Here is a 23,146-nt window from a genome sequence, read left to right on the forward strand (position 1 = left end):
ATGTTCCAGTTTTTCACAAAAAAATGCTTCATGTGTCAACCAAAATGCACCAGTTATATAAAAGTACAATATGTCACGGAAAAAAAAACTCTCTCAGAATCGCTCTGCTCAGAAAAAGCGTTCTAAAGTTATTACCATTGAAAGAGATACATGTCAAATTTAAAAAAAAAAGAGCCTGGTCATAGAGGTAAAAAAAATCGGTCGGTCCTTAAGGGGTTAAAGGTGCTTTTGAAAAATTCACATGCTACAAAAGGGCATGCAAAAATAGTAATAAAAACCTATACTTACCTAGCCCCGATCCCCCGCAGCTCCTATTCTACTTTGTCCGCTCTCCTTTATGCTGCAGCAATGAGAGCTCTGTAAAAGGACATGCCATCTCAGCCAATCACTGACCGCTGCAGTGTCCCATCTAAGACAGTGATCCAGCGGAGCCAGCAGGTCCTGCTCCCAGCTCTCATCTTCGAAGCAGAAAGACAGAAGACCAGGGACTAGAAAGAGCCAGACAGGAGCTAGGAATGTACAGGTTTTTTTTTTAAATATTTTTGCACAGCCCCAGCAGCATGTGATTTTTTTTTCCCTTTTTCTTTTAAAGCGCTAAAACAACGTAGCTTTATCGCATATCTAAAACAAGAGACCACCACCGAGTCAAGTAAGTAATCCTTCAAGACAGTGGTCTCCAACCAGTGGTTCACCAACTGTTGCAAAACTACAACTCCCAGAATGGCCAGACATACAAAGTAGCCTCCAAGTGTCCCAAAATGATGATGGACAATGAAATAATTTTTGTTTTCATTAAACTCAAGATTTCAAATAAACATTATTAAGCTTAAAAAAAAAAAAAATAAATACAGGATACAGTGAATCAATATGTTTGCAAATGTGTTTGTCCTACAAAATAATGATCCAAAGTCCATAAGAAAGGGTGTGAAAACTCCCTATATTCTGATCAATAAGCAATAAGGAAATTCCCTGAGAAATGAAAGATATTCATATCTTACCTTCAAAAAAGCCCTTGGCCCTGAGATAGCTGACACTGAGCCGGAGCACTGAAAGCTTGTCAAGTTTAGATATGATTTCCTGTGGGAAGGGCAATAGGCTGGCTAGTCTGTCCAATTCCGTGTTCAAACGGTCTCTATGCCTCTTCGATGGGTTGGACTTAACCCCCTCTGCTGGTGTTTGTTTCACACTGTATAAAAACATAAAATATACGGTATATAAATAAATTCTAAATCTTTATTTACCATGTAACAAATACATAAAGCTGTAAAGTTTAATTCTGGCAATGACAATGTTACTAAATAATATACCGTATATACTCGAGTATAAGCCGAGTTTTTCAGCACGATTTTTCGTGCTGAAAACACCCCCCTCGGCTTATACTCGAGTGAACTCCCCCACCCGCAGTGGTCTTCAACCTGCGGACCTCCAGAGGTTTCAAAACTACAACTCCCAGCAAGCCCGGGCAGCCATCGGCTGTCCGGGCTTGCTGGGAGTTGTAGTTTTGAAACCTCTGGAGGTCCGCAGGTTGAAGACCACTGCGGCCTTCAACATCATCCAGCCCCCTCTCACCCCCTTTAGTTCTGAGTACTCACCTCCGCTCGGCGCTGGTCCGGTCCTGCAGGACTGTCCGGTGAGGAGGTGGTCCGGTGGGATAGTGGTTTCGGGCTGCTATCTTCACCGGGGAGGCCTCTTCTAAGCGCTTTGGGCCCGGCCTCAGAATAGTCACGTTGCCGTGACAACGACGCAGAGGTGCGTCATTTGCGTCATTGTCAAGGCAACGCATCTATTCCGGGCCGGAAGCGCGGAGAAGAGGCGCCCCCGGTGAAGATAGCAGCCCGGACCACCTCCTCACCGGACCACCTCCTCTCCGGACAGCCCTGCAGGACCGGACCAGCGCCGAGCGGAGGTGAGTACTCAGAACTAAAGGGGGTGAGAGGGGGGCTGGATGATGTTGAAGGCCGCAGTGGTCTTCAACCTGCGGACCTCCGGAGGTTTCAAAACTACAACTCCCAGCAAGCTCGGACAGCCGATGGCTGCCCGGGCTTGCTGGGAGTTGTAGTTTTGAAACCTCTGGAGGTCCGCAGGTTGAAGACCACTGAGGGCGAATGATGAGAAGAGGATGATGAAGGGGGGGTGTGGGGATGATGAAGGGGGGTGGGGATGATTACAAGGGGATGATGAAGGGGGGATGTGTGGGATGATAAGGGGATGATGAAGGGGGGGATGTGCGGGATGATAAGGGGATGATGAAGGGGGGGATGTGCGGGATGATAAGGGGATGATGAAGGGGGGATGTGTGGGATGATGACAAGGGGATGATGAAGGGGGATGTGTGGGATGATAAGGGGATGATGAAGGGGGGATGTGTGGGATGATGACAAGGGGATGATGATGAGGATGTTAATGATGGGTCTGGATGATGACAGGGGGGGATGAGGTATTTCCCACCCTAGGCTTATACTCGAGTCAATAACTTTTCCTGGGATTTTGGGTTGAAATTAGGGGTCTCGGCTTATACTCGGGTCGGCTTATACTCGAGTATATACGGTATGTAACCAATGGCATCCATTCTTTCCTCTCTGCTGCCCCTTACAGAGAACATCTCATTAACAACAATTTTCAAAACCAAGGCAAAATAAAAGAACATTGAGCATTAACATGAACATACCACCACACATCTTATCTCCCTGAAAACAAAAAAGATCCACTGCCAAATTGGCCTCTTCACAGGCATATGTTCTAAGGGAAATGGGAATTACCAATACCAATTAAATGGTCTGTCGGTCCCACTTCAGTAAGTGAGTCAGGCAGACATTCAACTAAATAAAAAAGCAATCTTATTTATATAGGGGGGGCATGTTAATTTAACACAACTAGCAACATTATGGTTCAGGTATGCTACTGTGTAATGGCTCCATGCAAAGCTATACAGTGGGGGGAAAGCAACACCCAGAGAAGTATGTGGGGTCCTTCTGTTCCTCAGCATTTCTCTCCAAATATATTTCCTGTAATATGTAACATCCGACACCATATTAGTAACATCCGCCCATAGGCAAAAAAATAATAATAATAATCAGCAGTTTCAGCCCCCACTAACATCAATGGAAAATGTGGAAAAAATGCCTGATTTAAAAAATTAAAATAATAATAAAAATACTACTAATAATAATCATCACTTGTCACATGTCAAAGCGGAACTGTGCATGAAAGCACACTAAAGTCAATGGAAGCTTGACAAAAAAAATTTTTAATGATAAAAAATTATATATATATTTCACACATATACACACGCACACACATATTTTAGGGCTGCAACAATTAAATTAATAAATCAAATAAAATTAAATTAATGAAATTCAATAACGGGATTAGTTGTCGATGAATCCAGTTATCAAATAATCGTCCGATTCGTTGTCCGGGCGATGGCGGTCATTAGGCTGCTGCAAGCGCGCGGTCAGATGCGACCTCTGTTCATCAAGTCCCTGTCCCACCCTCCACTGACCCACTGCTCACCAATCACGCGTGCTGCTGCTGCTTCTCTGCTCTCCTCCCCTCCCTTGTGGACACTCTACATTATACCTCCATTTTATGGAGCCTCAGCCTGCCCTGGAGGACCTCACCCGTACTAATGCCGCCGGTAGGCAACTTTCCTGCCGTTTAATGCGTCCTGCCACTGTTCCTGCCACATTGCATATCGACACACACATGTATATATATATATACACACACACACACACACACATACATATACACATACACACACTGCTATTTCCATGGGGGCATGTGTAGAGCATTGCACCCTTGTTTCTGTAGTACAGACGCTAGGATGCAATGCCCTGCACATACTACCATATAGCAGTGTGTATGTAGTACATATACACTGCTATTCACATTGGGGGGGGGGGGGGTCCAGAGGATTTGCAACTTAGTGTTTGTAGTACTACAGACATGGGTCGGGTGCAATGCTCTGCAGTCTGCACATACCACCATGTGTATAGGAGTGCCATAGAAAAAGTAAGACATTTTTTTTTTTTTTTTAAAGAGGCACTGTCATTGTTAAAAACTTTTCATATATTGCAGGACTCCTTATAATATGACATTTCATAATACACACCTGTTAAAAAACATTTTAATTTTCACCTGAAATTCAAGCTCAAAATAGCCACCACTAGGGGTCGCCTGTCTTTTAGCCAGACAGACTAGTCTCGATTTTACAGCATACTGGATACCGGCCGTAAAGCATACCGGTATCCAGTATAGGAGATTTCTATTGTGTATGTAAAACTACAGATAAAGGATGTGTGGACATGCTGGGAGCTGTAGTTTTAAAACAGCTGGATGCAACACTGCTCTAACACAGTTATTTACAAACACTGCAGCTTCAGTTGTTACTAAACTACAACTCCCAGCATGCTGAAATAGTCAAAGCTTTCTCGGACTCCTGAATGACAAAGAAGTTGATTAGACAATCAGGAGTCTGGGAAAGATGAATGACACACACAGTGACAGCGATGCTTATTAGCATCCAGCTTTACTAGGAGAAGATAAAACAGATAGAACATGTATTCATAAAAATGCTGTACTTTTATCTAAAAACTCCTTGCACTAATTTTATAAAGATCTATTCTTATATTTGTACATTTTATCCTGTTATGAATTCACCATAATGTCTTCTGATTACTGCAGACAAGCTCCAAGTATCTTCTTCTGACACATGACACAGCATAAAACCAGAGAGGAAAGGGTTACAGAGTAGAGAGTACTGATTGGCTGACTGCACAGGCTTGTTCCTGTGAGGGAGACAGACTGACATGCCCCCTCCAGCCTGCACAATGAAAAAGTAACTCACCAGCAGATAAATGCTTATATCTCTGGATATATAGGTCCGAGACACATAAAAATTATATGCACATGATCAGAATTGGGTCCTGAGTAACATATCACTTTTTTTTTTTTTTTTTGCACTATGACAGGTACGCTTTAAATAAACCGCTCCCCCAATAAAAATTTGCTCCCCTTTTCCTATTGCTATACAAAAAAGAAAACTAAAAAGAAAAAAAAAAAAAAATGTATACTTTTTTTTACATATCGGATACTGCCACGTGGCTAACTGTCTAAACTATTCAAATTAAATGTTAGTAAATCATTAACATTTTAATAGTTCAGATAGTTACCCAGACGGCAGTATCAAATTTACGCTGGTTTCTGTACAGAATGATTAATAATGACCCTGTACAGCAACCGGCATAAATGTGAAAAAAAAAAAAAAAAGTCCAATATTGCTGTTTGGTCACATCACATGCTAGAAACTTTTAATATGGCCATTGTACATAATCAGCTAAACTTTTTTTTGCCATTTTTTCTGATTTATCGATTTCGATGAAATAATCGACAACTAATAGATTATTAAAATAATCGTTAGCTGCAGCAATAATTATGTAATACATATACACACAAACACACACTTATTTTTATTATTTATTTTAAAAGAATAATTGGACAGTTGCAGTGAATCCCTGTGCCCCCATAAAGCCTTAGGGACAGTATTTTGGAAACTATAAAACAGTCCAAATCTTTTATAGTTTCACTATTGAAAACACTGAACTCCTTACAGTAGCGTATCAGTCATGGGATACACTGCAATGCTCCACTCACACGCTTGTGAGCAATGACACAGCAATCTGGTGTTTGAACAAAGATTAGTTATTCGAGTCCTCATACGTTTGCCAAATAATGTCCTCCAAGGGACTTAATCTAAAATGGGGGAAATTCCAGCTACAAAAAGGAACACAACAGCTTTCCAGATTTGTAACTTTTTAAAAATACATCTCAATTATTTATTCAAAAATGCGGTATGTATGTATGTATGTATGTTTTAGCTCTTAGCATATTTTTTACAAGCTTACAACTTATTCCACAAGATTTGATAGATCTTCACCCCATATCACATAGTCAAAGGGAAGCGGCAACCGCAGAACAGTCAAATGTGCTTTACATAATAAATCACCAAACCACTGACAAAAACGCCCCTAAAAGAGACTATAGAAAGCTGAGGTGAATGTTCACATGTATGAAGGGATCAGGAGAAATAGCTGAAAAATGAATGAAAGGCTGACAGCGATTAAAGGGGTTCTCCGCTGCTCAGCATTTAGAACAAACTGTTCCGAACGCTGGAGCCGGGAGCTCATGACGTCATAGCCCCGCCCCCTCAATGCAAGTGTATGGGAGGGGGCATGACAGCAGCCACGCCCCTTCCTTAGACTTACAGTGAGGGGGTGGGGAGTGACTGCATGAGGGGCGGGGCTATGACATCACAAGCTCCCAGTGCTGGCTCTAGTTTGGAACAGTTTGTCCCAAACGCTGAGCAGCGGAGTACCCCTTTAAAGGGTTACTCCGGGGAAAAAAAAAATTTCAAATCACCTGGTTTCAGAAAGTTATACAGACTTGTAAATTACTTCTGTTAAAAATCTTTAACCCTTTCAGCACTTAGCTGCTGTATGCTCCAGAGGAAATTGTGAAGTTCTTTCCAGTCTCACCATTTCTATCTGCTGCCACCTCTGTCCATGTAAGGAACTGTCCTAAGCAGGAGAGATTTGCTATGGGGCTTTGCTCCTGCTCTAGACAGTTCCTAACATGTACAGAGGTGTCAGCAGAGAGCACTGTGGTCAGATAGAAAAGAACAAAGAACTAAACTTCCTCTGGAGCATACAGCAGCTTATAAATACTGGAAGGATTAAGGTTTATTTTTTTTATTTTAAATAGAAGTCATTTATAGATCTATATCTTTCTGGAGCCAGTTGATCTGAAAAGAAAAAAAAAAGGTTTTCCACCAGAGTACCCTTTAAATGGGTACTCCAGTGAAGTATACATAAAAAAAGCTCCAAAGCCACCACACTACCTGGATATGTTCTCTGTAAATGATCTTGCCTGATATGCATGGCTCCTATGGCCCCTGTGGTCTTCTCTAGCTACTTGATATTCTTTGCCATCCATGGATACTACATTTCCCAGGAATCATTGCAGCTCTTTTATGCAATTCAGCACACTCTGAGAAAAGTCCCCACCCTCCTGCTCCGAGTAGCAGAAAGAAGTTCAGTGTGTGATTGGATAAGGCTGCACACACCTCCCTACTCTCCGCACTGAAGGGAGAATGAGTTATCGGTGCAGGGAAGAAACCATTTTGTCTGTGTGTCTCAGGAAGGTGGGGGCTGTTTTCAGAGAGTTTGGACAGAGACACACAGGATGACATTTACCTCACTCGCTGCATGTAAGCGACAATGGAAAGAGGGGAAACTGCTCTATATAGCTAATTAATTATATTTAGACAAATAGGTTTATGAGAGGGAAAGGATAGGCTATGGGTTTCCTGGAGTACCTCTAAAGATGTTTGGACACCTTTAGGTTTCAACTGTCCACATGGTTTAGCCTTTTGATAATATGAAGGTGGGGTATTATATTTATTGTTAACCCAGGGATTGATAAATCCCAGACAACATAGAGAATTTCAGCTGGGCACCTAGATTTTTGTTAATCCCTTCCCAATCCATTTACATCAGGAGTCAGGTGAGGGAGCACGGTGCGGGCTCGGAGGCATCCGGAGATCACTCTATGGTCTGTCATTTAATTGTTTTAATGCCTGGCCTGACAACAGGAGTGCCGGTTGTTAGGCCAGCCTGATACCTGAGAACTGTACTAGGCCTCAGTGCAGACTGAAGCTCAGTAGATTAAACAGCTTGTACCCATAAAGGAAGAACACAAAATTAATAGATGCATCTGTATTACATGGGTGTATGTAAGCAGTCAAATAATTGCTTCTAAAAAAAGGTCCCTGGGGGGGCCAAAAGTGTTAAAGAAAAAAAAAAAAAGTCAATAAAATGGGATCCATCTTGGTCTTTGGGAACATTAGAAGTCAGTTCAGTTTTCCTGCCGATGATTATGATAGGCGTGGCTTAAAGTAGGGCATGGCTTGGAACTTATATTAGCAAGTCCGGCTGAAGTGCTAAGTACCAGCTGGAGCACCATTTGTGAAACAGGATAAATATATACTCTAGTATAAGCCGAGTTTTTCAGCACGATTTTTCGTGCTGAAAACACCCCCCTCGGCTTATACTCGAGTGAACTCTCCACCCGCAGTGGTCTTCAACCTGCGGACCTTCAGAGGTTTCAAAACTACAACTCCCAGCAAGCCCGGGCAGCCATCGGCTGTTCGGGCTTGCTGGGAGTTGTAGTTTTGAAACCTCCGGAGGTCCGCAGGTTGAAGACCACTGCGGCCTTCGACATCATCCAGCCCCCTCTCACCCCCCTTTAGTTCTGTACAGTACTCACCTCCGCTCGGCGCTGGTCCGGTGCTGCAGGACTGTCCGGAGAGGAGGTGGTCCGGTGGGATAGTGGTTCCGGGCTGCTATCTTCACCGGGGAGGCCTCTTCTAAGCGCTTCAGGCCCGGCCCCAGAATAGTCACGTTGCCTTGACAACGACGCAGAGGTATGTTCATTGCCAACGTACTTCTGCGTCATTGTCAAGGCAACGCCTCTATTCTGAGCCCGAAGCGTGGAGAAGAGGCGCCCCCGGTGAAGATAGCAGCCCGGAACCACTATCCCACCGGACCACCTCCTCTCCGGACAGTCCTGCAGCTCCGGACCAGCGCCGAGCGGAGGCGAGTACTGTACAGAACTAAAGGGGGGTGAGAGGGGGCTGGATGATGTCGAAGGCCGCAGTGGTCTTCAACCTGCGGACCTACGGAGGTTTCAAAACTACAACTCCCAGGGCTTCCTGGGAGTTGTAGTTTTGAAACCTCTGGAGGTCCGCAGGTTGAAGACCACTGAGGGCGGATGATGACAAGAGGATGATGAAGGGGGGGTGTGGGATGATTACAAGGGGATGATGAAGGGGGGTGGGGATGATGACAAGGGGATGATGACAGGTGATGATGATGAGGGTCTGGATGATGACAGGCGGTGATGATGATCAGGATGTTAATGACGGGTCTGGATGATGACAGGGGGGGATGATGTATTTCCCACCCTAGGCTTATACTCGAGTCAATAACTTTTCCTAGGATTTTGGGTTGAAATTAGCGGTCTCAGCTTATACTCGGGTCGGCTTATACTCGAGTATATACGGTACATGCTTTATTTTTGCCCCAAATAGTCTATAAAGTGTACAGGGGGTATTGAATTATTTATTATTGCCGCCTCCTCCTGTGTGTCCCTGGCTGCAGAAGGGAGCTCGTGGAAACTGCAATACTCCCCGTGTTGCAGCGTGTCTCCCCCCCCCTCCTCCTGTCATGTCCCTTCTGAGCCCTTAGAACACCGTCTCTCCTCCCAGCAGTGCCGAGTGCTGGGAGTGGGTGAATTAACCCCTCCACGACTGGCCACTGTATGTATACAGTGCAGCCGTGCAGCTGGTGTATGAAGGGTGCTCAGGAGCTGAGCTCCCTTCATACTGGCTAATGCCGGACATCACTGATATGGGTGATGTCCGGCATTAACCCCTTAGACACCACAATCAAAGTTGATTGTGGCGTCTAAAGTGGCGAAAACATTCTTTGGTAGCACAGTGGAGCCGATTGGGACATCCGCGGCAAAACCCGTGGGGTCCCGATCAGCTGAGAGGACAGGCGGAGGTTCCCTACCTGCCTCCGGCTGGTCTGATAAGTGCTCCAATAATGTAGGCAACCTTAGCAGTCTCTCCAAGCTGTTACAAAACTACAACTTCCAGCATACCCTTCAGGCCTTTGGCTGTCTGGGCATGCTGGGAGTTGTAGTTCTGCAACAACTGAAGGCACACTGCGAAAAACCCTACCCAACGGGGAGAGACCCCCCCCCCCGATCTGACACTTATCCCCTATTCTTAGGATCGAATTTTTTTTCTAAAAAAAAAGATATAAGGGGGAGATTTATCAAAACGTGCAGAGGAAAAATTTTTGATTCTTTTAAAATTGCTTCCTTTAGTTTTCAGAGGCCTTTTAAAAATTAAAACAATCTGGTTGCTAGGGGGAAACTGCATTATTTTTCTGCACAGGTTTTGATAAATCTCCCCCAGAATTTTTAGGTAGTAAATTAAAAACAGGAAAATTTGGTATCATGTAATCGTATGGACCTACAGAATATAGATAATGTGTCATTGTTACTGCAAAGTGCACTGCGTAGAAACTGCTTTTATTATTATTATTTTTTTTCTCCCCAGAAACACTTTTTTTCTTCTTCTTTGACTGTAGATTTGGTGGTAAAATAAGTGATGTCATTACACAGTGAACTAGTGAACAATACAAAGTCCCCATATTGGTCTAACAAATTTAACTAAAAAAAAAAATCTGATAATACAATTTGACAAAAAAATGTAATTATCAAAAAAGTGGGCGGGTCAATGCATATTCGGTTTCACACAGCCTAAATTTTCAGTCTAAAATTTCCCTTTCGGTGCATTATATATCACACGTAAAACTAGAAAAATTTGAATATCGTGCAAAGTTTTTTTATTTTATTAATGCAACTTAAAAGGTGAAATACATGAGAGACTCATTACATGCAAAGAAAGATAGTTCAAGCCGTGATTTGTCATAATTGTGATGATTATGGCTTACAGCATATGAAAACCCCAAAGACCTTCCCCCCCCTCCCCCAATTATTATGATTTGGGGAGCCATGTCATAGGCTGGTGTTGGTCCACTTCGCTTCATTGAGTCCAGGGTCAACGCATTCGTCTACCAGGAGATTTTGGAGCACTTCCTGCTTCCATTCCTTTTAAGTTGCATTAATGAAATACAATGAACTTTTGCATGATATTAACATTTTTAAAGTTTCACCTGCATAACCACCACCCCCCCCCCACCGCCCCAATAAAAACCACCCCCTTTTTTCTCTTTATACCCCCACATTCAGAATTCTTCAAGCCATTAAAGGGGTACTCCGCTGCTCAACGGTGTGAACAAAATGTTCTGAACGCTGGAGCCAGTGCCGGGAGCTCGTGATGTCATAGCCCCGCCCCTAATGTTGTCACGCCCCACCCCCTCAATGCAATTCTATGGGAGGGGGCGTGACAGCCGTCACGCCCCCTCCCATAGACTTGCATTGAGGGGGTGGGGCGTGACATCATGAGGGGGCAGGACTATGACATCACGAGCTCCCGGCGCCTGCTTCAGCATTTGGAACAGTTTGTTCCAAACGCTGAGCAGCGGAGTACCCCTTTAAATTATCCCATTCCCGATTCTGCTAGATACAAAACCAAATTTATTTGTCAAGCCCTGGGTTAACCTGGTCATACTAGAATGCTTTTCGAGGAGGATACCTCTGTAATATGACATTTATATTTTGACAGAGCCCATGAGAAATAAAACATTGTGTGCTGTCATATTAAACAAGAGGCACACAGGGGTCCAAAGCAAGCAATGTGCGCTGTATGGTGGATGTGTAAAACCTGTGCCTGTAACATGAGTTATATCCACTGTACCTTGGATTGTACCATGCAGTGTTGCAAGTTCTACTATGCAGAACCAGTCTGAAATACATAACTGACATAGTCATAGATCTACTCAGACAGTAAAGGATTATTTTACATGGGGTACAGGTATAATTTTAGAAGCAAGTGTCAAGGATTGAGGCTTTGACAAGTCAACCTGTCAACATAGTTGAAGGGAAACAAAAAATAGTGTCGTATTTTCCTTCTATTACTAGTGCAAGGTTAATTCTTTTCTTTCAGTCAATATTTTTATATCAAGTTATGTCATGATGTAATCCTTTTCAGGATGCATTCCGCAGTAAAACTATACCCTCCCTTCTCACCTTGTATGAGGCTGCATGCTTGACAACAATACAACCTGCAACAGCACCAAACTGCCCTGCCCCCTAAGGCTCACCTTAGTAGGTTATGCTATAGGCACAACACTATAAAGTATGATACAAAAGGAAGAGAATGTCCAGTGCTGACTCGTGAAATGGAACTTCTTTATTGCAACATAATAGTTGCCATAGGAAACGATAGGGATTCAAGTAACGTGACGCATTTCGGCCCGTAGGCCCATAGGGCCAAAACGCGTCACGTTACTTGAATCCCTGTTGTTTCCTATGGCAACTATTGTTCCAAAGTTCTGTTTCATGAGTCAGCGCTGGACATTCTCTTCCTTTTGCATGTTATGTGGATGTGTCCAAGTCCAGTCCGGGCGCACCTGCAGGAGTGAGCTGGAATATACTGCTTTACCTGATTATAAAGTACGATACATCTTTGCATGATGGCCAGTACCCTGAACGGTCTCCAGGATTAGAGGCCCACCAGATGCCAAGATATCAGAGGACTGGTATAGATAAAAGCAGTTCGCTGCAGGAAGGTGGCATATACTAGCTTTGTAAGGGCACATTTACACGTACTGCATTCACTGCAGATTTGATGCTGTTAATATCAATATGTCTCCAGTGGATATAGTACATGTAAATGTGTACCCCCCCCCCCCCCCCAAAAAAAAAAAAAATATAAAAAAAAAAAAATACACATCAAAGTAAACCAGATGTCCAGATCAACAAGATTGTATTTCATAGTCACAAGATAAGCTATACATTTCAGTGTCCAGAAACACCAGTGATCACTGTAACTTGACAATAGGAGTTTCTGGAACAAAAAAAAGGCAAAGTTTGTCTTGTGTGAAATAAAATCTTAGGATCTGGACATCTGGTCCACTTTGGGGTTTTCATGACGCTCTCTGCACCTGTAGTTTACACTTCTCCTGCAGAAAACTACCAATTGGATCCATACCAGCCCTGCGATAAAAAAATTTCTTTTAGTGCTGGGCGGTATACAGGTTAATACCGTATACCGAAATGTTTCTCCTACAGGAATTTTTCCCATACCGCAATTCCGGTCCCCCCCGTCCCCCCCCCCCCCCGAATTAATTCATTAACAGCCGCAGTGCACTTTCCCCACATTGAGGAACTAATCATATGTGACCCGCGGGCGCTGTCCCCCCCCCCAATGAATTATCAGCCGAGCGCTGTGCTGTCCCCCACATCGGGGAACTAAATCAAAAGGTCACCTTGTCCTCCTGTAAGTTGCAGGCCGCCGGCGCTGGAAATCTGTACTGTACTACATATTCCTGTGCCCGGGCTGCAAAAATAAACTCTCTTACCTTCCAACGTTCCCCCGGTAACTGCCTCACGCTGGGGATGGGAACGTCACAGAGCCGTCAGCCTCGGCTGGTAATAGGCTGAACGCACGGTCATGTAAGAAGCCGGCCGCTGAGCTTAGCCTAGCCTATCACCGACTGAGGCGGAACATCGGTGATCGGCTGACGGCTCTGTGACGTTCCCATCCCCAGCATGATGCCGTTACATCACTACATTTGAGGAGTTCTTGGCGGAATTCAGGGTGATCATTTATGTCTGCCATTACTGGCGGGTTCCTGGCTGCTCATAGCATCCAGGACCTTCCATGCATGATGAGAGCACCACTTGTTGCTTGCGTCATGTACAGGATGTAAATGTACGTCCTGTTGCGTTAAGTACCACCGCATCAGGACGTACATTTACGCCCAAGGGATTTAAATAATCATGATATCTTGTAATTTTCATTCTCAAACTAAGCAGAGAGATCCTGGTCTGTACAGATCATTACCCAGTAATGCCTTTCTCCTTAACACAGAGGGGGCACTGAGAAATGTGACATTAACGTTTTCAACAGTTTGATAAACCGAGAGAAACAAAAAGCATTAATACTAGAAAGTATATACAGATATGATGCGCTCTAGTGTAGATGCTGGACTTCAGAAAATATACATTCTATATAATTGGAGGAAACTTAGCAACTGTTACAACACAGCACAGACCGGTCCCTTGACAGCCCTAGTATGCATAGTCCCTGAAGACAAGTCAAACAGCAACATAAAACCCACAAGTGCACAACACTATAATTAAGCAGCACAAGGAAGGTATTATCGTTTACAATATTACAAATAATTGACTACATAGATTAAAAGAGTATAAGAAAAGTATGTTCCTCTCTTGGCTGGAAAAATAATTTTATTAAAACTTGTGACACAATTGCTCTGAAATATGTCACCTTAAAGATGTAAAAAAAAAAAAAAAAAAAAAAAAAAAAAAACACACAACAGTGCATGCTACAACAACAAAACAAAAAAAAAAAATGGAGGAAAAAGGAAGGGAAAGGACCAAAGTTTAGGGGTAATTGTATACAACAGTAGTCTCAAAACTGTGGACCCCCAGTTGTTGCAGAACTACAATTCCCACTGCATGATGTGCTAGTTGTGTAACAGATGGAGGTCCACAGATTGGATACCTAGGATATGTAACATAAAACCCCAAATAAATGCCCAAAAGTATGTTCAGATATTCAGGATTAGATGAGAATTTTGGCACAGATTTGCTTTGAAACTTATCAAGGCTGCAAACATTGTGCATCCAATGCAAGTGAATGGGAGGTTTTATACCGTATTAACATGGGACAGGAACAATTGATGCAGCATATTCATGGAAAAGGCTTGGAAATAAGGGGGTCTAGGATTTCTGTCACCGATTCATGACTGAATTGACATCCTAAACACTTAAATAATTGTCAGAGTGCAGAGTTAGTTTTTGGATAAAGTTATAGTCATTAGTAATACACACCAACTCTGGTATTTTACTATAGTAAATGTATTTCATAAATTTCTATAAATTTTGGGAGTTAAAAAAGGTAGAACTAGAGTAGAACTAGTTTGGGTTAAAAACTCTGTACACAAGCATATATGACCCACATACAGAAGAACTGGACTTTTATGGAGGTAAAGGCAGGAGACCGTTGCTTTCTCTTAGCCCAAATGTATCCTAAAACTGAACTGTCTAAATCACTCAAAACACCTATTTATATCCCCCATTGAGAACTGAGCCACATGACTTAAGTATTTTGCATCACTAAACTGAATAAATCAATTCCTCGGTATCATGAAAACAAACAATTATGTTGCATAATCATTGGAAATAAGTTTAGCGTGTAAAGCCCTTACACATACCTTGCATGGTTTACACTGGCTGCATGTCAGGAGGTGTTTACACCATTTTCTTGCTCATTTTTGTATTTTTTAATGCAAACTGATTGCACAACTGATGCATAAACTTATGTCACTTTGCATCAGTTTTTCCCAGTTTGTTTTTTTGGATCGGTTTCCATTTTTAGGACCCATAAAAAATAAACAAACCTGACGGAATCAATAAAACTGCGAGAAACTGATGAATACACAGACAAGGCTCTGCAAGCATCCCCTCCCATCGCATTCCCGGTCTATGAGGGAGGGATGAGACGACAGTATTTGTCGATTTTATGACCAATAAAATCTTCTTCATTGCAGCAGCCATAACAAAACACACATTGCTGAACATTCTACACACACACGAACTAAAGTGTTTGTCCAATATTGCAAGCCCCATGGATGAAGAAATGTATTAATTTTTTTTATATTTTTTACTTCTATGTACAATATGAAGTCAAACTGTATAGAAGTATGCAGCAAGAAGTGTATTGCATGAAATTATATTCTATACTCCCATCAAATCACATATGTCAATTAAAAATAAAAAGGCAACAAAACCTAAATGTCTGGAAGCAGCCAGCAAGAAATACCTTGTGCCTATTCTAAAATGATCGGTTGTGACAGACTTGAATCCAGAGTCTCGTCTCTCCCAGACGGGTACATGGTTGGTGCTAATCATCCACACTCTATAGAACAAACTGTGCCCTCAATTATGTGTCCCAATTTATTCTGTACACAGTCTTTTTAGTTACTTTTTTCATCCAGAAGTACTTTAAGGACAGTCAAAACTGGCTACCAAGAGCAAGAGTCAACCAAGCGAAAACATAATGAGATGAAAAGGCCTACTGATAAGAACAAACCACGGTGAATGCAGCTATTTATGGCCTTTGAAGTGCAGTTTTATGAGTGCAAAGGCCTTTCCTTAATTTTTTAAAGGACTCAATTAAATGGCCCAAATGAATTGTAGCGCACTTGTCAGATTAAAGAAATGATTCTGAATAAACTATAAAATAAGTCTTCCCCTTTCCGGGACACATGCAAGCTGCACGTAGCTCCAGAGCAGCATACCTCCGCTCATTCTCATTCGTCTGACGTTGAGCACTAGAAAAAACTTCACTATGTCACACAGGGGCTAACAAATTCTAACCAAAGAGTCACATTTCCCATACACTACTTACAGATCCTATGTTCATATCCAAATACTCAAAATGTTAGAAGTAGTCTTGTCTATGAAGTCAAAGGATCGATAATGTCAACAATTATACAACTATTCAGATGGTTTTGCCGGATGCAAGTACAACAACTTCTTAAAGATGTACAAACTAACTCAGCAATCCCTACCATTGGCCCTCAAAATGTGGCAGCTATCAACCTGTCCTAGCAGTACCAGGAACATTTAAATATTAGTAAAGCCTGACACGAATATCAAAACCATCTCACTGACATCCATAACTTAGGCAAGAGCCATGTAATCAAGCCATAAATAACCATTTCATAGAGACCCTTCCCCACTTAATACCCAGTGGGACTCAACACAACCTGTCAAAATCTCAACACAACCTGTCACACTATTTTATGATCTATTTATATACTTTTCCTGAACCTATATGAATGACGGCTAATGACCTAAAACAATATAACAGTTACTGATGGGTATGAGTTTCGCCATAGTTGATGTGATGAATAGCCCAGTAAAAGGCGCTATTCTTCCTACCATAGTGATGGAGCCGATAATAAGCGAACAAACCCTAAATTAGCTAAACATTTAGATAAGCTACAAATTTTGTAGGGTAAAAATACATACACTTACATTGTGGAGTCATCTGATCCAAGGTTCCCATCTCGCTTGAATCTGAGCCTCAAACGCAGATCTAAACAATTTATGATGGGAAAAACCAGCAGTGCACGCAGAGCTATTGTCATGTCAAAATAACAAAGTATGCCGGACACAATGTACCCCATTATAAGTCAATGGGCTACAACAAGTGCTGGTGGTATCCATTGTATGACAAATATGGCAGCACTGAATTTTCCTTTATGAACAAAAAGGGATAATGGAAGGGTCATAATAGCCAAACTGCTTTACAATCCTAATTTGAGTTTTAGGTTAGGTCTGAAGGATCTAAATGCCATTGTTTGTATCATGTAGATAGCACAGTGAGAGGTAGAGACACACGGTCAGATTCATATTAAAAAAAAAAAAGGGACACAGAGTTCCCAGCTAGAATAAGGAAGGCGTTTGTTAAATCCATGTGCCAAGTACTTCTATTGCGAAAATTAATTATACATACAGGATGCAAAGGGGCAGGTATAATGTATACGGGCATTCATAGGTTAACTATAGAAAACAAAATGCAGGGGCCTGCTGCAAATGTCTAGACTCACCGACTACCTGACTCCTGGGATTTGCCTGGCCCGGCAGATATATTAAAGAGGGTCTAAAGCTGGAGTTTTAATTTAAACAGCAAATCATTAAGATTTGCAAGCAACAAACATTTCAATTAAATTTGCAAAAAAAGGTAAATAAAAATTTGTAACATAACACAATTGGCAGTAAATCAACAAAGCGAAAAAAAAAAAACACATTAAAAGCAGCATCCATTAAAGCAAGGCAGGCATTGTACCCTTTTCTGAAAACGTTTTCGTACAGATCTTTACATTAGCTTTCATGGTGTCCTATTGAACTAAACAGAAAAGGACATTATCTTGAGATCCCGAGAGTACACAGACATCCATAGAGCTGTGTTATGTGCACTTTATATCATAGTTAGTTTTACAGTATATAGATGATGTATCATTCCACAGCAAGTACAGCATGAAGAAATGAAGAAAATTCTGAACTCACCGCGGAGGAGCAGTATGAGCTGTGGCTTCACAAGGCTCTTCTGCAAGTGTGTACTAGTTTATAAATGACAGTGCCAACCAGCACTGGAGGGAGATGAAGACGCAGTGAGGATCCACCTCAAACAAGTGGCGCCCAGCTACTGACTGACAAAACAGACATGGAAGACTTGTACGCAAGCTACAGCGAGCTAGTAACTCACTACACAGCACAATGCATAAAGCCGCAGATGAGGATGTAGACCAGACCACTGCTCCTGCTGCTATTCATGTTATATAATCTTCAAGAGATGCGCCCTGACTGGACATCAGATGAATTCACAGAACAAACAATTACAGGGATGGAAAACAACACCACACCATGCCCAAATCAGAATTGGGGGTTATTTAGTTTAGAAAAGAGAAGGCTTAGGGGAGACCTAATAACTATGTATAAATATATCAGGGGACAGTACAGAGATCTCTCCCATGACCTATTTATACCCAGGACTGTATCCATAACAAGGGGGAATCCTCTACATCTAGAGGAAAGAAGGTTTCTACACCAGCACAGACGGGGGTTCTTTACTGTAAGAGCAGTGAGACTGTGGAATTCTCTCCCAGAGGAGGTGGTCATGGTGAACTCTGTAAAAGAGTTCAAAAGGGGTCTGGATGCACTTCTGGAGAATAATAACAGCACTGGTTATATATATTAGATTAATAGGGACAGAACATTGATCTATATATATATTAATATATTAAAATAATCACATTTTTTTTTTACGGATAACCCCTTTAATAAAGAGGAACTATTCTAGCGTGGGACATCTCTATGGCCGCAGATAAGCAAAGCTGCAATGTTCTATGTCGACCCACAGAAGCAGGAAGAAGATTACACCAGAGGATAGAAAGGGGATACTAGCTGCAATGGGAATGGTAGGAGGAAAGTCAGTTTATTTTAATTGCAGCTGCTCGGGCATAATGAAGTGATAAAATTTGCCAGAATACCTCTATAATAATACACATCACATATATATATAAAAAATAATAAAAAGTTACTGAATAGCTTGCCAAACATACACAAAGAAAGGTGCATCATGAACAGGATATCACCTGCCACTATGAAACTATAATACATGAATGGTAAAATTTGTCTAAATATACTGGTATACATGCACATAAGGACACAGCTTGTATGACCACTTCAATAAGCCCAAACATAGGAAAATACTATGACATGCAGAGAAATACAGTGTAAAAAATATATACAGTATCCCACAAACTTAGAGAAATATAACAGTAATACCCTGCAACAAAAACACCATACCCCGATGTAAGTTTGGAATTTTTTACAGATAAATTACAAGCAGTGATAAAGTTTGAAATATCGTATATCTAATTACACAAAAATTCCCCTCTCCACATATCAGACTCCCGTCCTATTAAAATCCCCCTTCCCGACAATTCAAAATTCAATGGTAGAATCTTAAAACCTGTATTCAGAGAGGGAGAAATGAAGGTGAACTGCACATTGAGAGATCAGATTACAGCTGCTGCCTAAAGAAGTCTATGGAAAGGGGGGGGGGGGGGGGGACAATCTGCACTGTGGGAAAGAGGCATAGACTGTTCTACTGCTTCACCTCAATGCTGAATTTACAGCTACACTTCTCAGTACTGCTGTATAATGTCCTCCATGCTGCTTCAGATGGTGTACTATAGAGATTCAGGGGACTGGGATCTTCTTTTGTGTATGCACTGTATGGGAGACATAATAGAGACTAGGCTCCACCCACTAGGGGATAACTGAAAACTAGAGATTGAGCCTGCAGAGGGGAAGACTGGTGAAAAATGCTATATACAAGTTATATAATAACCAGAAATACTGCTACACTTAGCTTATACTTGGTCAGCCATTACTTAGCTGTTATTGCTAGCAATAGCTGACCATGTAAAAAATCATATGAAAAAAGCATCATCTTCAAAAGGATTTCATTCAAAATGGTACAAATTGCTTCCACACCTCACAGTATCAATTTCCAATATAACTAGATTAGATTATTGTTATACTATTGTAACAAATCGCATGGACACTTTGATCATGTGTATGACAATATTATTGACTCTCCCATGAAAAGGATTGTTAAAAAAAAAAAAAAAAAAAAAAAAAAAAAAAACACCACAAGGTTTTGCTTGGATCTCTTGAATAGTTTACTGATTTGATGCACATATGCTGCGGCTATAGTGACCATCATGTTCGTTCTTGAAGTTGCTGTGATAGTCGCACTTAACATTCATATTGCACTGGAATAATCAGACTTTGCAGTCCTCTGCTTATTTCACCTTAAACACAACCCTGAAGAGGTCTATAAATACACAGAACATTCATAGAAGAATAACGAAACTGTTCCCCTCTCTAAATTGCACCCAAGCAAATTACAGATCTACTAGGCAAGAAGCAACACGATTCCTTTTTTTCATCCCTCAAAAGGTCTTATTATCTGGAAAAACAAGGATTAACACATTAAAGAACAAAAAACAGACCCAAGAAAGCCGGGACAAGTTTGAGGTGGATTATTTAAAGGGAAACAAGCCCACAACATAAACCTGCAATGTGAACAAAGCCTGCCGGGGGACAGAATACTACTGGATGGTACAAAGAAAATGATAGCATCAGGAAGTTATGTTGCTTTGTTCTGAATGGAGTGTATTTACAGCAACTCCGGCTGAGACATGAAACCTTACACTACTATCTACATGGAGGGCGGAATCCCTACATAAACTCCCTTAAATTTCCATGCTGCCTTATTTTTTATTAATTTTTTTAATGAAAGTTGCTTTTATTAAGCATCCAGAAAATTGTACGGCGGAGCCGTACGTCACGATGCTTCCATCCCTGTATCGTCCGTCATTACGCACAGAGCGAGTTTGCTCTGTACAGTAATGTGGCAGCGGCAGGAGCTCCGCGATCTGACATCTTATTCTCTATCCTATGGATAGGAGATAAGATGTCCTGGGGTGGAGTATCCCTTTAAGAACCAAGGGCCCTGGTCCCGTTACCGGGGTTTAGATCGTGCTCACGAGCAGAGCAGGCTTCAAACCCAGTGTGTCCCAGTTGCTATGAGCAGCCAGGACCCACGGTTAATGCCAGGCATCGCTAATCGGGCCCATGCCCGGCATTAACCCTTTAGACGCTGCAAATCAACTTTGATCTAAAGTGCAGGGTTAACGGTGCAGGTTAGCTCAGGGCAGCTGATCGGGACATCGGTGGAGAAATCGCTGGTCCCGATCAGCTGAGAGGATGGCGGGAGGAACCTTACCTGCTTCCTTGCCATCCAATCAGGCAGACTACAGCAGCAGAGCACTGATAACACTGATCAATGCTATGCTATGGCATAGCATTAACCCCTTAAGGACCAAGCCCATTTTAACCCTAAAGGATGAGGCCAATTATATATTTGCGTTTTCGTGTTTTCCTCCTAGCCTTCTAAAATCCATGACCCTTTTATATTTCCTTCTACAGACTAGGGATCTACAGATTATCGGTTTGGCCGATATCATCGGCCAATAATCACGATTTTGGACATTATCGGTATGCTGAATATGCCCCGCCCCAACCGCCGGCCAGAGACGACCGTCGCCACCCGCTGCCCCATTGCCTCCCCACATCCCTCTGCCGCTGCCCCATTGCCTCTCCCCATCCTCTGCCCACATACTGCCGCCGCCCCATCGCCCCCTCCCCATCCTCTGCCCACATACTGCCGCCCCATCCCCGGTGTTAAAATTACCTGTTCTTGGGGGTCCGCGATCCTTCTGGCTCCTGCACAGGAGCCAGAAGGATCACGGACCCCAGGAACAGGCAATTATAACACTGGGGATGGGGGGAGGCGATGGGACGGCGGCGGTATGTGGTCTGAGGATGGTGGGGGGGGTGGCGGTATGTGGGCAGAGGATGGGGGGGGGGGAGGGGAGGTCAGGCAGGGGGAGAGAAGGACAGGCAGGAGGAGAGAGGCGGGCAGCGGTGGTGGTCTCTGGCCCGGCAAAAGCCGCTGCAGTAAATTGATTTAAAGTGCCCGCTTTAAATCATTGATCTGCAACAGCTTCTGCCCCGCCGGGGGGGGGGGGTCGAAATAGCCGATAACTTATACCGATATTCCGGTATAAGTTATCGGCTATCGGCCTGAAAAGTGACAGATTATCGGTATCAGTCCTAAAAAAAAAAAAAAAATAAATAAAATCGATATGGTCGATCCCTACTACAGACCCTTATAAAGGGCATGTTTTTTACGTGACCAATCGTACTTTGTAATGAAACCTCTCATTTTACCATAAAATGTACAGCGAACCCAAAAAAAAATTTTTAGGGAGGAAATTTCTATGAAAACCAAAATTTTGATAGTTTTGGAGGGTTTAGTTTTCACACTGTACACTTTACGGTAAAAATTACGTGTTCTTTATTCTGTGGGTCAATACGATTAAAATGATACCCATGGCTAGATACTTTTATATTTTTGTACCACTTAAAAAAATTAATCTGTTTGTACAAAATCGATAATCTAAAATCGCCCTATTTTGACCACCTATAAAAGTTTTTCATTTTTCCGTATATAGGGCGGTATAAAGGCTCATTTTTTGCGCCCTCATATGTACTTTTTATCGATACCACACTTGCATACATAAATCTTTTTAATCCTTTTTTATTTTATTTTTTAAATTACGCTTTTTGGGGATAAAGATGGGAAAAACTAACAATTTTCATTTTTATTGGGGATGGGGAGTTTTCAACTTTTGTATTTATTACACTTTTAATATCCCCATAGGGGACAATCTATGGCAATCCTTTGATTGCTTATACTGTTCAGTGCTATGCATAGGGCATAACACTGATCAGTATTATCGGTGATCTTCTGCTCTGGTCTGCTCGATCTCAGACCAGAGCAGGGGACGGCCAGAGGCAGGTGAGGGGACCTCCGTCCGCCATTACAGATGATCGGATCCCCGCAGCAGCGCTGCAGGCGATCCAATCATCTATTTTAACCGCAGATGCCGTGATCTGTGCTGATCATGGCATCTGAGGGGTTAATGGCGGACATCCGCGCGATCACGGATGTCAGCCATTACCGGCTGGTCCCCGGCTGCTAGCACCCGCTAGAACCTGCCGTGTATGATGCGAGCACCGCTCCGTTCTCGCAGTCATACGCAGGACATAAATGTACGTCCTGGTGCGCTAAGTACTGCCACACCAGGATGTACATTTATGTCTGTGGTCGTTAAAGGGTTAAACAGTGTAAGAGATTTAAAAAAAAAAAAAGTTCATG

General features: G+C 42.4%; 1 protein-coding gene across 3 annotated transcripts in view; it reads right to left on the minus strand.

Annotated features, from left to right (window-relative positions):
* The window catches only part of AHR (aryl hydrocarbon receptor), a 157,607-nt gene that overhangs the window by 120,229 nt on the left and 14,232 nt on the right, over window positions 1–23,146 (minus strand). For all 3 annotated transcript variants that reach the window (XR_008843932.1, XM_056519758.1, XM_056519757.1), the window contains exon 2: window positions 999–1,186. Coding sequence is in view for 2 of the 3 variants with exons in the window: in XM_056519758.1 (XP_056375733.1) it covers window positions 999–1,186 (188 nt within the window). In the remaining variant the exon portion in view is untranslated. The remainder of the gene's footprint in view (window positions 1–998; window positions 1,187–23,146) is intronic.

The sequence above is a fragment of the Hyla sarda genome, chromosome 5, assembly GCF_029499605.1.
Source record: "Hyla sarda isolate aHylSar1 chromosome 5, aHylSar1.hap1, whole genome shotgun sequence".
NCBI lineage: Eukaryota > Metazoa > Chordata > Amphibia > Anura > Hylidae > Hyla > Hyla sarda.